General features: G+C 42.9%; 2 protein-coding genes across 22 annotated transcripts in view; both read right to left on the bottom strand.

The window, feature by feature from the left end:
* The window catches only part of mast2 (microtubule associated serine/threonine kinase 2), an 80,246-nt gene extending 75,451 nt beyond the window's left edge, over positions 1 to 4,795 (bottom strand). For 7 of the 10 annotated variants that reach the window (XR_004340461.1, XR_004340462.1, XR_004340465.1 and 4 more), the window contains exon 1: positions 4,013 to 4,794. Coding sequence is in view for 1 of the 10 variants with exons in the window: in XM_032572083.1 (XP_032427974.1) it covers positions 4,013 to 4,093 (81 nt within the window). In the remaining 9 variants the exon portion in view is untranslated. Of the gene's footprint in view, positions 1 to 4,012 lie in introns of all 10 variants that reach the window. The other 3 variants (XR_004340468.1, XR_004340469.1, XR_004340464.1) reach the window with 2 other exon arrangements.
* A 1,514-nt stretch (positions 4,796 to 6,309) lies between these two features.
* Positions 6,310 to 13,405, bottom strand: part of pde4dip (phosphodiesterase 4D interacting protein) — a 71,761-nt gene continuing 64,665 nt past the window's right edge. For 10 of the 12 annotated variants that reach the window (XM_032572071.1, XM_032572069.1, XM_032572070.1 and 7 more), the window contains 13 exons: positions 13,068 to 13,322; positions 12,847 to 12,978; positions 12,578 to 12,709; positions 12,301 to 12,508; positions 11,544 to 11,671; positions 10,001 to 10,111; positions 9,798 to 9,917; positions 9,563 to 9,726; positions 9,149 to 9,280; positions 8,938 to 9,076; positions 8,246 to 8,292; positions 8,067 to 8,138; positions 6,310 to 7,904 (listed from right to left, as the gene is read on the bottom strand). In XM_032572071.1, coding sequence (XP_032427962.1) covers positions 7,848 to 7,904; positions 8,067 to 8,138; positions 8,246 to 8,292; positions 8,938 to 9,076; positions 9,149 to 9,280; positions 9,563 to 9,726; positions 9,798 to 9,917; positions 10,001 to 10,111; positions 11,544 to 11,671; positions 12,301 to 12,508; positions 12,578 to 12,709; positions 12,847 to 12,978; positions 13,068 to 13,322 — 1,697 coding nt within the window. In that variant the 3' untranslated portion in view covers positions 6,310 to 7,847. The remainder of the gene's footprint in view (positions 7,905 to 8,066; positions 8,139 to 8,245; positions 8,293 to 8,937; positions 9,077 to 9,148; positions 9,281 to 9,562; positions 9,727 to 9,797; positions 9,918 to 10,000; positions 10,112 to 11,543; positions 11,672 to 12,300; positions 12,509 to 12,577; positions 12,710 to 12,846; positions 12,979 to 13,067; positions 13,323 to 13,405) is intronic. The other 2 variants (XM_032572063.1, XM_032572065.1) reach the window with 2 other exon arrangements.

Raw genomic sequence — 13,405 nt, 5'->3', positions numbered from 1 at the left:
TGAAATGTGCTATACAAATAAAATTTGATTGATTGATTGATTGATTGATTGATTGATTCTAAATATTTATATAAATGCCAGTTTTATGTTTTCTGCTGTTGTTCTTGTTGCTTGGTAAAAATTTCCAGTAGAGAAAATATTATCTTCACTTTATGGAATCAATAAAACATGAATTTCTGAAGGGATTCAACATGTGGGAATAAAAAGCTGGAAGTATTTTAAATACATAATCTGAGTTTCTGATGACAGATTTCTGTAGTAATAATATGACCAGAGAACAGGAGAGTTTGAGAATTTACTTAATAAGAAATTACTTTGAAAGATATTTAATGATAATAAAATAAACAGTCAAATTTATGAGTTTTACTGTTTATTTTCCATCATGTTTTAGTGACTGAAGTGAAACTAAAACCTGAATTTTCTCTGGTCTAAATTCATAATTTATCAGTTATTATTATTAACAAACATTCGTCACAAACAGCATGGGAACTAAGCAGGAGGGAACGTTGAACAGCATGGGACCTAAACAGGAGGGAACGTTGAACAGCATGGGACCTAAACAGGAGGGAACGTTGAACAGCATGGGAACTAAGCAGGAGGGAACGTTGAACAGCATGGGAACTAAGCAGGAGGGAACGTTGAACAACATGGGAACTAAGCAGGAGGGAACGTTGAACAGCATGGGAACTAAGCAGGAGGGAACGTTGAACAACATGGGAACTAAGCAGGAGGGAACGTTGAACAGCATGGGAAACTAAGCAGGAGGGAACGTTGAACAGCATGGGAACTAAGCAGGAGGGAACGTTGAACAACATGGGAACTAAAGCAGGAGGGAACGTTGAACAGCATGGGAACTAAGCAGGAGGGAACGTTGAACAGCATAGGAACTAAGCAGGAGGGAACGTTGAACAGCATGGGACCTAAACAGGAGGGAACGTTGAACAGCATGGGACCTAAACAGGAGGGAACGTTGAACAGCATGGGAACTAAGCAGGAGGGAACGTTGAACAGCATGGGAACTAAGCAGGAGGGAACGTTGAACAACATGGGAACTAAGCAGGAGGGAACGTTGAACAGCATGGGAACTAAGCAGGAGGGAACGTTGAACAACATGGGAACTAAGCAGGAGGGAACGTTGAACAGCATGGGAACTAAGCAGGAGGGAACGTTGAACAGCATGGGAACTAAGCAGGAGGGAACGTTGAACAACATGGGAACTAAGCAGGAGGGAACGTTGAACAGCATGGGAACTAAGCAGGAGGGAACGTTGAACAGCATAGGAACTAAGCAGGAGGGAACGTTGAACAGCATGGGAACTAAGCAGGAGGGAACGTTGAACAGCATGGGAACTAAACAGGAGGGAACGTTGAACAGCATGGGAACTAAACAGGAGGGAACGTTGAACAGCATGGGAACTAAACAGGAGGGAACGTTGAACAACATGGGAACTAAACAGGAGGGAACGCCATTCGCCTTAAATCTAACCCAGCTGGTTTTCGTCTCCAGTCACAGACAGAACCAACCAGCTGGAGTAACTTTAGGAAAACTGGGATTTTATTGTTGCAGAACAGAATCTGTCACAAACACCAGAACAATCAATATATAGAAGATTAACTGAATGCTGATACAAAATCGCACAGCATTCTGGGAGATGTAGGCAGAGGAAAGACTTTAGCCACTCAACCTCTCATGGCTAGCGAAGCTAGCTGGGCGGCATCAACTAACTCACTCACTCCTTAGTCGCCTAGCAACAGCCTGTTGAGTAACTGGCGCAGCAGCAGTTCCAGGTTTTAATCATAACTGATTAAAAATAAAAAACAGTGTGGGTCAACAGAACCAGAACCAGGGTCAGTTCCTCTCTGCAGTAAGTTAAACAACTGAGCAGCATCCACCAGAACCGACCCATTATCTGCTTTACTGCTGCCATGGAGCCGGGTCACTGACCCAGAACCGGGTCATCAGTGTAAACAGAGTTCTGAGTAAACAAGCCGCCGGGTCAAAGGTCCAGAGGAGCATGGACTGCAAACTGGACCAAACAAAACCCGTCCAGTCAGGACTCTACTGCTAATTCTCCCCATAGCCTGGCCTAGCCTAGCCTAGCATAGCCTAGCATAGCTTAGTGTTTCCTTCTAGAACCCACCACGTGGATCCTGATGCAGGTTTGAATATTTCTACATCTTAGCAGAAAACATAAAAACAAAAACAAAAAGAAATCAACCTCAAGAAAAAAAAATAATGAAAATGTGTTAAATAAAAATCTGGGTCCAAATGTTGAGCAGCTAAAGAGCTGAAGAACCTGAGGGTCCATCACGCTGACGCACAAATATCACCAAACAATAAAACTTTTTTAAGGATTAAATTTATGTTTTGACGGTTTAATGATTAAATATCAGCAGCCTTCGGGTCGGACCGGACCGGACCGGCCCGGTGTCCAGCTTACATAACGGCTCTGCAGAGGAATTACAAACAATCCTTCAGGACGGTGTTATGACGAAACCAGCCGCGGATCAGAACCAGAGCCACGCTCTCAGAATATAAACGGGTCAGAACCGACATCGGTTCAGTAAAAACGAATAGAAACATTTCTAACATTTAATTTAAGATGAAAAAAGAAAACATGTTAAATACCATTTTAATATTTTCCAGAAAACAAAACTTCATCACGGTTTGGTGTCAAAATGAGAACAGATTTTAAAATTACAGCTTAACTCAAATTCTGACCAAAAACTTCTGAATTCATAATTCAATTATAAACTTTATTATCAAAAATAAGTCCAATGTCCAAAATCTGACTTTTGAGGTTAAAATTTTGTACCAAATAAAATCTTCTGAATTGATCTTTATGAAATGTTGAAGTTGCACAATTTTTTCCTCAAAATTAAGAATAAAAAGATATATTAATTTTAGACATTCTAGCGATCTCTGTCATTAATATGAATATTTAAGATAATATTCTCAAGCTCAATCTTTGCTGTTACAACTCGACTAAAATATGCAGAAAGAGGTTGAAACTTTGACTTAACGTATGGATCCACTGATATGCAAACTTGGGTTGATATTGATATCCAATATTTATACTGAAGTTATAACCAATAAATATCTTTACTTATATTTATACAGTTAAATACCCAATCACAAACAAGATCGAAATAAGCATCGGTTACTATCATCCCAGTTTTACTTATTGGACCGATACCAAAGTTACTGCTGATATATTGTGCATCTCTACTTAAAATATCAAAATTCTGTCTAAGAAAATAAAAAATAACTTGAAATTTACATAAAATATGAGATTTTACCAAAACTTTAGCATCAAGGTATTGATGTTAAAGATCTACGTTTTTATATCAAAACATATAATCTTTTATTCAATGAAAGTGGATCACATTCGAGTTTAAAATTTGCTTCTCAAAACTAGCGATGCACGATATATCGGCATCAACATCGTATCGGCTGATACTGAGCCGATAAGTAAAACTGAGTTGATATTATCACACGGTGTTGAAAGTTTAAAGAAATATATGCAATATCATAAATATTGATTATCAGACACAGTAGCAATATTAATATCGACTCACATTTTCAATTTGGAGTACTTCTACTAGAAATTAAAGCAAATTTTCTCAAATTTTAATACATCATAAATTGCTGAACATCTAAAAAAAAATTGGATATGATATGTTTCAAATTTTTCCATATGAAAAACATTCAATTTAAAAATGTTTTTACATTTATATTCTGTATAAACTTTTTCAATTTCTGTCTCGGTTGACTAAAAGTTTAGCTTAAATATTTTTTTGTTTTTATTGCTTTACTGGGTCGATTTACATTTTTTAATTTTAAAAATGTATAATTATTGTTGGGAGGCTAATATTTCCACACTGATCATTTCAAAAAGTCAGAATTTGATCTGATTGTTGACGTTTGAAGGAATAAAGTTGGAACTTAAATTGTGGTTCGTTGTAAGAGCAAACGCTGAGTTTTAGCCCAGAGCGCGGACTGACAGGCTCACCTCATCTTTCTGCTCCTCTCCGCTCTCCTGCTGCTCCAAACTGCTCATCTTCCTCTTGTTCTTGTTCTCCGTCCTCTTCATCTCCTCCGCAGAGTAAAAACACCGTTTCTGTTAAAATTTCGATAATCAGACCGGTTCTGGTGCGATGAACCCGGGTCGCTTCAGTGACACCAGATCGCCGGAATAAAACTCCTCTCCTCCGGGTTCAGAGCAGAGATTCTTCCCGTCAGGAGTCTCCTCCAGCCTCCCATGTCCGCTCAGCGGCCATACCGAGCCCGAACTTGGCTCCACATCTGGGGCGGGGAGAAGAAGCAGCCGGCCGCCGGTGTCTCCTTCAAGGCAATACCCCGGGATTAGAACCGGACCAGGTTCACACGTGTAATCCAACGTTCTGGAGGTGAAAAACACCCATTCCCGCCCTCCGCTGCGACCCACCCGAACCTCTTAGTTCGGTAGTTAACCCGTTAACGGCTGGTGGATCCGGAGCAGCTAACGGAACAGCTAGTCGAGGTTCTGCTAACGACTACCTGCCCAAAAACGACCGAAATCTCGGGGATAAACTCGCCCGTTCCTAACGAACGGTGAAACCGTTTCTCGGCGGCTCCGGTTCAGGCGATGTCTGTCCTCCGGGGAGGGTCTTCCATCCCCGGATAAACCCTGAGCTCAGCGCCGGGGACACCGGCTAATCTCTCTGTTGAGCTGCGGTGGTTCGGCTCGGTTCTGCCTGTTTCCTGACTCTGACACCGTCGGTCTGCGGGTCAAAGCGACGTCAAGCTAACAGCAGGAATGAAGCCACTTCCGGTGCGTGCATACCAAATTAAAAGAGTCCACAGATTTGTTTCTCTCGGTTCTCTTTTATGTGATACGTTTTTAAAGTGTAACTAAAAACAATTTTAAAAATCGTATAATTTTGAAAGTTTCCATTGCTTTAGTAGCCTAGTAATTATTACTTTTACTATTTAAAAAATATGTAATTGTATTATAATAATTATAATATTATTATTACAATAATAGTGTAATAATAATATCAATGATTATTATTATTATTAGTAATAATTATTAGCCATAGCTACTTTAAGTTATAATTTTGTCGTTGCAAAAAGGTCACAGAAGTAAGTAAGTCATAAATGTACAGACATAATATTACCAAAACAACATGGCTTCTAAAAAAATCAAACTTTAAAAAAAGGGGGAAATATTTTAAGATAAAAATCTTAAAGCTACCTGTTAGCATTTAAAAACATTTAGATATATTTTCCATATTTTTTTAATTAAACAGAAAATAAATTCATAAAAACAAACAAAACAGCATCCAAAAGAATTAAATCCTCAAATTACTGATTGTGTAAAAAAAAAAAAAAAATCAAAACTTCCTGGTTTTCCTTTAAGCACCTTTCCAGGTCAGCATCTCAAAAAGAAATATCTTCTTTAAAAACAAGAATATGTCTAAAATCTATTAAAAATAATACTAAATAGCAATCAAGCATAGCCAAACAGAAATGTGTGGTCTCCTGTTTTAAAACACATCTGAAGTTTAGTCCTATGTCCACTAAATTCATTTCTCATTGTTTTCTTTACATACATTTTAAAAGTGAAAATATTTGTAGAAAAAACAAGTTAATTATTTTTGTTTGTAAATCTTGACATGTTTAAACTCTTTTCATCCCTCCAGCAGCACCAGTCTCTAGATATGTGAGTTTAATTTTCTTAATCAGTTATTCTGGAATATTCTATTCAATTCAACGTCTGTAGAAATTATGAGAAAAAATGACGAGGCGGAAATTAGATGCATTTTATTTTGGAGGGACGTCCAATCTGCTTCCTCTCTGCTGGTCAGCGTCACACAATCTCTGATAAAAAAAAAAACTAAATGATGAATAAAATCTAAATCAAACAGAAACTTCTCATGGAAACACAGAGACTGCATTATTATTACATTTAGCCAGTTTATCTGTGATTTAATCTAGTTAATTTCTCTGAACATTTTCATCTAACTCGTCGTTGCGGCTCACCGCTGTTTGCTGGAGTCTGCTGCCCCCTGCTGGCAGTTACACATCATCTCCTCCAGTGTCTGATCTTCACTATGTAACATAATTTGATTAATTTGGGTGATTTGTTTCCCCTTAATAAATGAAAATATTGATCGAAAACCGCTTTTTGTATTAACTGAAGCTATAATTATCTGATGTTAAAATCAATTTGATTCCAACATTTAAGTTGGAAAAAAAACAAAAAGAAAAATCTAATTCTGACAGGAGAGTGGCTGTGAAACTGACACAGAAAACAAGAGTCTGCAGTTTATTTCTACCAGATTTATTAGTTTTATTGAAAAGATTATTTTGTTTTTATCTCAAAACAGTTGAACAAAGAGAACATGCATAAAAATCCAGCAGGTCAGCAGCAAAAAGCGCTGCTGTTCCTCCGTTAGCTTTGGTTTCTGAACATCCCAGTTTATCCGATTAGCCGTTAGCTCTTTAAACCGGGTCACTTTGGACCCGACCTGCTGACAAACAGGCCGTCTGCTTTGGTTCGCCTTATTGCTCCATAAATACGACAGCGAAGCTCAATGCTGCTACGTCTCCTACTGAGCATTTAAAACCAGATCCTGACAGCAACAAACATCAGCATCTAAAACTGATTGTCAGCAGCTTTGATCTTCTAAATAAGTTGCTTTTTAAACTAGAACAGACGTCATGGCAACCACACAAGGCTATTATTGCACAGTGACCCAAAAGTTGCATATTTCTGAGAAATTAACGAGGAGTTCATGCACCAAAGTAAAAATAAACCCAGAATAACCAGGAACAGTCTGAAACTACCGAAGAAAACCAAAAATAAATCTGTCATCACCACGGCGTCCTTCACACTGGAGGGACAACGACAAACACGGCTGGACCACAAACCAGGAGAACCCTGCTGGACCGCATCATCATCGAAATGATTGGACTGCGCCGTCACTGAAGGCATCACTTCTGGATCAGCGCCGCCACGAAGCAGGAAGCCATGACGGGTCCAGGCTCCGGGCCTGGAACCCGAGAGAAGAGGCTCCGGGCCTGGAACCTGGGTAACAGGAAACCTGATACTCTAAAATCCTGAAAAGGTCATATCAAGGTCCTGGAAACACCTTACAAAGGTCCTGGAAAGACCTTACCAAGACCTTGAAAGAGCTTGAAAAGGCTGCATGAGGTCCGACCCGGTTCTGGCTGATTTCTGGCCTTCATCCACAGTGAAGGAAGAAAGAGATGCTGCAGATTCACAGCAGCATCTCTGGATTCCAGTTTCAGTGGAGAAAACTGTCAGATTTATATGTACAAGTATCTAAAATAATAATAATACTTTGTAGCTTGAGGAGGTGAAATCTTTAGAAGCAGAAACAAAAGAGCCACTGAGGGACTTTTCTGTTGGTGTAGTTAGTTTTCTGTCTTATTGAGGATTTTACCAGTGATTTAACTACAAACAGGCCAAGACCTTCAGGAACATCAGGGCCTTTGGCTTCGTCTCCACAACCTGCCCTCAACACAAACACACAAACACACAAACACAGGCAGCAAGGAAGCACTTTGCTTTGTTTTCACCAGACTTTCCTCCTGGAAACCTGCGGATCAGGACTCTGGACCTGCAGGTTCTGGTTTTTATTCCAGGTTCAGAAACTGTGTCTGGGATCTCTGAGGGTCCAGATTCTGGCTTCAAACTTTCTCAAACTGCAGCTTCAAGTCGCACGTCTGGAGGAAGGACACTGGAGGCTCTGTCGGTCTCAGCGGGCAGGTTCAGCCGGAGCAAGGAGCCGGGCCGCCAGGCTGCAGGGGGCGCTGGTGAGCAGCCAGGCCCCATGGTGTCAGGACGCTCCAACCAGCAGGGGAGCCGAGCTCAGTGGCGCCCCCTGGGTTTTCACCTGGAAGACACAGCAGGAGCTGAAGGCAGGGTTCTGATCTTTATCCGGATCAGAGAGGATTCTGGTTCCTGGATTCTGCAGAGCAGCAGCTGCCGGTTTGTTCAGGAAGGAAACGTTATGGAAGCAGCATGCGTTCTAACAGAGGAACGGGGCGGGCGGTACCTTTACTGGGCCGGAGGGGGGGGACAGGACAGAGACAGAGGCTGGAAGGGAGCAGATCCTGAGTTTGTTCTCCTGGAGAAACTCAGCAAGACGACAGAAAAGGAACCAGCAGGAGAGACGTGAAGGGAACAGTTCTCATTCTGAACAGAAACGACTGAAAACAGAAACCAGAGACTCACCTGCAGGTTGGTCTTGGCTCTCCTCAGGACGTCCCGCGTTCTCGATACTGGAGACAAAACGTAAAGTAGAACATTAAACACCACAGAGCCAATCAAAACTCTGAAAGGCAACAGAGGGAGGAAATACCAGAGCGGCCATGTTGGATACTCATTAGCTTATGGTTAGCATCTCTGTGCTAACAACACTGTATCACACATTACAACTGATATTAGACATTCCTATGCAGAGGTTAATTGTTAGCAGATCTAGGTTCAATATCTACTTTATCTCATTGTTCAGATGTACAGCAAGAGATGCTAACCATTAGCATACCTGAGCTAATGATGCTCTCACTGTATCACACCTTTCTTTAGATTAGAAAGTAGCACTCATAGAGTTGCATTAGCATAGCAATGCTAGTGATTACTGCTCCTAACATGGTGCTGACTTCTTAGTTTCTGATGATCATAGATATGCTAATGATTAGCTTGCTATGCTAATCATTAGCATATCTAGGCTAATGGTCCTCTGGATTGACCTGTTCTTTAGTTGGGAATTTAATTAGCATAGATAGATTATAACCATAGTGCTAATGCTAATGCTTTATGATCTACTTTGGATTTAATTTTCTCTTAAAGAAAAACAGTAATCATTGTTACAGAGGTTTAAAGGTTATTTCTCAGGTTTCTGTCGTCATGGCTGCTTTACTCACGCTGGCTGACGATGAAATGCTCCATGCTGTCCTTGGTGAGGCTGGAGCTCTTCAGTCTCTCCATGGCGTCCCTTAGAGCCTGGTCCTGCTCTGAGAGCTTCGTCCGGAGACGGACGACCTCGGCCCTCAGCGACTCGTCCTGGACGACGCAGCAGCTCAGTTTGGATCTGCTTTATGTCGGCTGCTTTAAACATGCAGACGAGGTTTTTACCTTTCTGGCTTCCTCAGAGTCGGTCAGATCCGCCGTCCAGGTCGCCTGCAGCAGAGACTCCGCCTCCTGCAGGATCCGCTTCAGCGTTTTAGAGTCTGACAGCAGATTACCGACGCATCCTCGGTCCAAAGGCTGAAACAGAAAACAGCCTGGAGCTCAGCTGGGGTTGCTAGGTAACGGGCGGAACTCTGCTGGGGTTGCTAGGTAACGGGTGAAACCCAGAAATATCGAGTTTGTTTTAGTTTATGATGCGATTTCTAGATTTATTGCTTGTTGTAACAGGTCTAGATTAACTTATTGCCCAAAAACAGCCGAGTGTTTTTTAGAAGCAGTAAAAACTCAAATCGCAGAATAAAAACATGAAAAGTAAATTTTGCATCACAGCTCTCCTTTAGCATCTGTGTGACCTCTGACCTGCTGAAGCCTCTGTGAGGCGTTCAGGGAACAGAGGGCGGCCTCCATCTGAGCAGCCAGGGCGGCCCCATCCAGGAGCTGCTGCTGCAGGGCCGGGAGGTCTCCAAGATGGCAGACGGCGTGGTGGCCTCCCTCGGGAGCGCCGCCCTGCTGGGCGCGGGCAGCTGCAGAAAAACCATGGAGAAATGAAGACCTGCAGGCCTGAGATCTGTTACAGTCTGAACATCAGCCTGACCTGGATCAGCCGTCTGGCCGGGAGAAAGCCGAGGCGGAGCAGCGATGAGTCCACTGTCTCGGATCGGGCCGCTGTCTCGGATCGGGCCGCTGTCTCTGACGGGCGGAGAAACGTCTTCACCTGCAGAATAAAAACACTTCCTGTTGGAAAACGCTGACAGGTTTGGAGTTTCCCGATGAAATCAGGTGTGGAGACGAACTGACCGCTGAAGAGTCGCCTTCTGGCTGCAGGCTGGCTGCTCAGCTGCTGCTTCAGCTGGATGTGAAGCTCTCTGGGGTCAAAGGTCACTGGCAGAGCGCCATTAGCCGCCTCATCTGCTCAGCAACACAAAGTGTAGGAAATCGGTCCGAGCAGGGAGCCAATGTAAGCAGGAAATCAGATCATTTCCGATTCATTCTGTCTGTTTACGTTAGCTTAAAATGCTATTAGCTTAAAATGCTAGTGAAGCTCCAACGCAGCGTTTGATTCCAGATCAGTGATTATTCACACATTCTAGTTATAAATCAAAATGACTCAAAATATCTAGAAAAATGAAATTCACTCATCTTCTGTCTCCTGTTACTCTTGTTAGGCTTTTTATTATTTCTGATAATAACTTCATTCTTTCTGTTTCTTGTTACTCTGGTCTGGACTATCCGTGACAGAGACTAATTTATCTCGTAAAGAACTACTAAAACTAAAATCCAGGATTAAACGGGATGTTAAGATGTTAATTAATTAACATCAATTAATTACATAGATTTTAACATTTAACTTAAGTTTGACTATTTTTTTAAATAATCCTAATAGATGCATTTTTTTAAAGTAAAAAAGTCCTGGAACCTTTGTATTCACATGTTTCTGGTACGCTCCTGAATCTGACGGGAAAGCTACCTGTGCTAGCAGCGATGGAGGACGAAGACGCTTCTCTGGTGCCGCTGGGTTTTAATTTCTGATTCTAAACGATCTGATTGGATGCTGGAAAGGACTGCTGATGTGTTCAAGTTATGCTAAAAGGCGTTAGCCTATCAGTGAAGCTATGCTAGCCTAAAATAGCATCTCAAAGCTAACATGTAGCAGCTAACGCTAATGTCTGCGTACACAGTTACATTTTTAAAGAAGGATTTGTTAAAAGAAAAAACAAACCTGAATATCAGGTTAAAAACTTGAAGTTTCTTTGTTGCTCAATAATGATAATTGCTTTTTGAATTGAAAATGTTGTAACTTTGTTGATATATAGTTTCTGATTAAGATGTGATTAATTAATGAGTCTCGTCTCCCATTTTATCTTTCTACATTTTACTGGATCAGATTTCAAATGGAGCCACTAAAGATAAACTAATTACTGCCACTGACCTTCTGACCTCAGGTCACAGGCTGAGGCTTAGCGGCCTCCTTATTTTGTAAATAACTCAAAGTGTTTCTTGGTCACATTTGTTAAACAGATAAACATTTTTATCACTAGCTAAGACACTGATATTTTCATTTTGGTTGTATTTATGGAGCTTTGTGTAATTGTGGGGTCATTTCAGGTCAGGTTGTCTGTGAATGTTTGTTAAATGACCCTCAACCTGAAAAGCTTTCACCAGTCTAAAACATTTTTAACCGTTTCCATCCTGAACTAAACCAGAGAAGTTCCTTCTTCACATAGAAAAGAGACTCTGAGTTTCCAGAGGAACTCAGTGAAATGTATCTGTTTTCAGTCCAGATCTGAGTTTCTTCTGCGTGACAACAGAAGTAATCCTGGTTCTGTTTTCTGATTCCTACCTGAGTGTGAGTCTCTGGAGTTTTCCCAGACTCGGCGCTTTGCGTCCTGCGGCGCCTCCTGCAGCGTCTGGATCAAACTGCGGCTGTGATCCAGCTGCAGGCGCAGGACGCTCGCCTCATGCTGCAGCCTGGAGACAAACTAACGTCATGCTGCTGCTTTTCCTCCAACAGAGAACTGCAGCGCCCCCTAGGGGACATGTGGAGATCTGTTCTTTTGCGTTCTCTCACAATAAATGAGCAAAAACATCCTTGTTTATTTCATTTACAGTCATAGTGATAAATATCAAATTCCTCCAAAGATCCTGAGTGAAAACATGTTTCTACGTTTTTAACTGCTTGGTGCAGAAACTGGTTGAAAATCTATCGATTAACTGCTAGTTTATGTTTGAGATGAGACTGAAAACGGCTCTTCATTAACCATACTGACACCAACATGAAAAAAACAAACAATAAAAACGATTTTATTACTCAAAAATATTCAAAATAGTTTGGCTTTTTCTTTCCTTCTCATTTAAAGTTTCTGTTTGTCTTGGAATGGAAAGAGAAGGAAATCCCATGTCTGACCCGTTATTTCTCTTTGAACATAAATTTCCTAAAGCAAACGACGTAAAACATAAAATATCTCACTAACGAGAAATTAAGACACATGGACAAACATCACAGAAATCTTATTGTAGCAGAAAGACTTTCAGTTAAATTAAAACTTACAGTGAAGGAGTGCAAAATAAAATCCGGTAAAAACGAGTAAAACTTGGACCTGTTGATGGTTTCCTGGTTTCTCTGTCTGTCCTCTCTCAGCTGCGCCACCTCCTGGCAGCGAACTGCATCCTCCGCCTGCAGCCTCTGGCTTAGCTCCGCCCACCTCTGTGTCTCTAGCTCCGCCTCCTTCAGCCTGGAGCGCTCCTGGAGGACCGCCTCCCTCAGATGCTCCGCCTCCCTGCGAAGCTCCGCCTCTCTGCTGCCCTCTGCAGGGAAAACGTTGAATTTATTCCGTTTTCCAGAGTTGTCCTGATGTTGTCGGAGATGAGGATCACCTCGGCCGGCGCGCTGCAGCTGCGCCTGCAGCTGCGCCTGCAGAGCGGCGTTCTCCTCCTGCAGGAGGCGCAGCTCGGCGGACAGCTGGCCGGCCGAGTCCAGGCCCTGGATGTAGATGTTGGTCGGAGCTCCTGGAAAATCAGCAGGAATTCACTTCAACATGCAGCCTGGCTTTCCCTAAACGCCTCCATCTTAGATCCATGAGTCGCTGGCAGAACCAGACCCAGACCCAGAACCAGCAGACCCAGAAGGGGTTTGGACTGAGTACCTTTGTCCCCGGCGCTGCGGGCCAGCCGGTCCTCCAGCTGCAGCCGGAGCCGGTCGTTGGTCTGGATGGACTCCTCCAGTCTCCGCCTCAGACTCCGGATCTCTGCCAGGTGTTCCTTCATCAGATCCGAACCTGCAGCAGAAACACCAACAGGAAGTGAACAGGAAGCAGACAGGAAGTAAGCGTCTGGCCCGGTTCTGCCCGCGGAGCGGCGGCTGAACCTGTGTGTCCGGTTCCTGACTGGTAACCCGACGACCCCGACGACAGGTCGGCTCCCCCGCCGCACGCCGTTTCCCAGGATGCGCCTCTCTCCAGCGGGCCGGGCCCGGCTCGCGTTGCCATGGCGACGTCCAGGAGGCTGAACGGAGGAGGAGGAGGGAAGCCTTGGTAGGAGAGCGGCGGGCAGCCGGCGGCGTCAGCATGATGCTGAGGGACGAACTGGGGGAGACCATGGAGAGATCTGGGAGTGGAAAACCCTGTAGAGAGGAGAGCACTAACGCGTTAGCATGCTAGCATGAGCACACCAGAAACACACACACACACACACACAGCTCAGTGT

The sequence above is a fragment of the Xiphophorus hellerii genome, chromosome 9 (genome assembly GCF_003331165.1).
Source record: "Xiphophorus hellerii strain 12219 chromosome 9, Xiphophorus_hellerii-4.1, whole genome shotgun sequence".
NCBI classification, from domain to species: Eukaryota; Metazoa; Chordata; class Actinopteri; order Cyprinodontiformes; family Poeciliidae; genus Xiphophorus; species Xiphophorus hellerii.
This window is presented reverse-complemented; position numbering and strand designations above follow the sequence as displayed.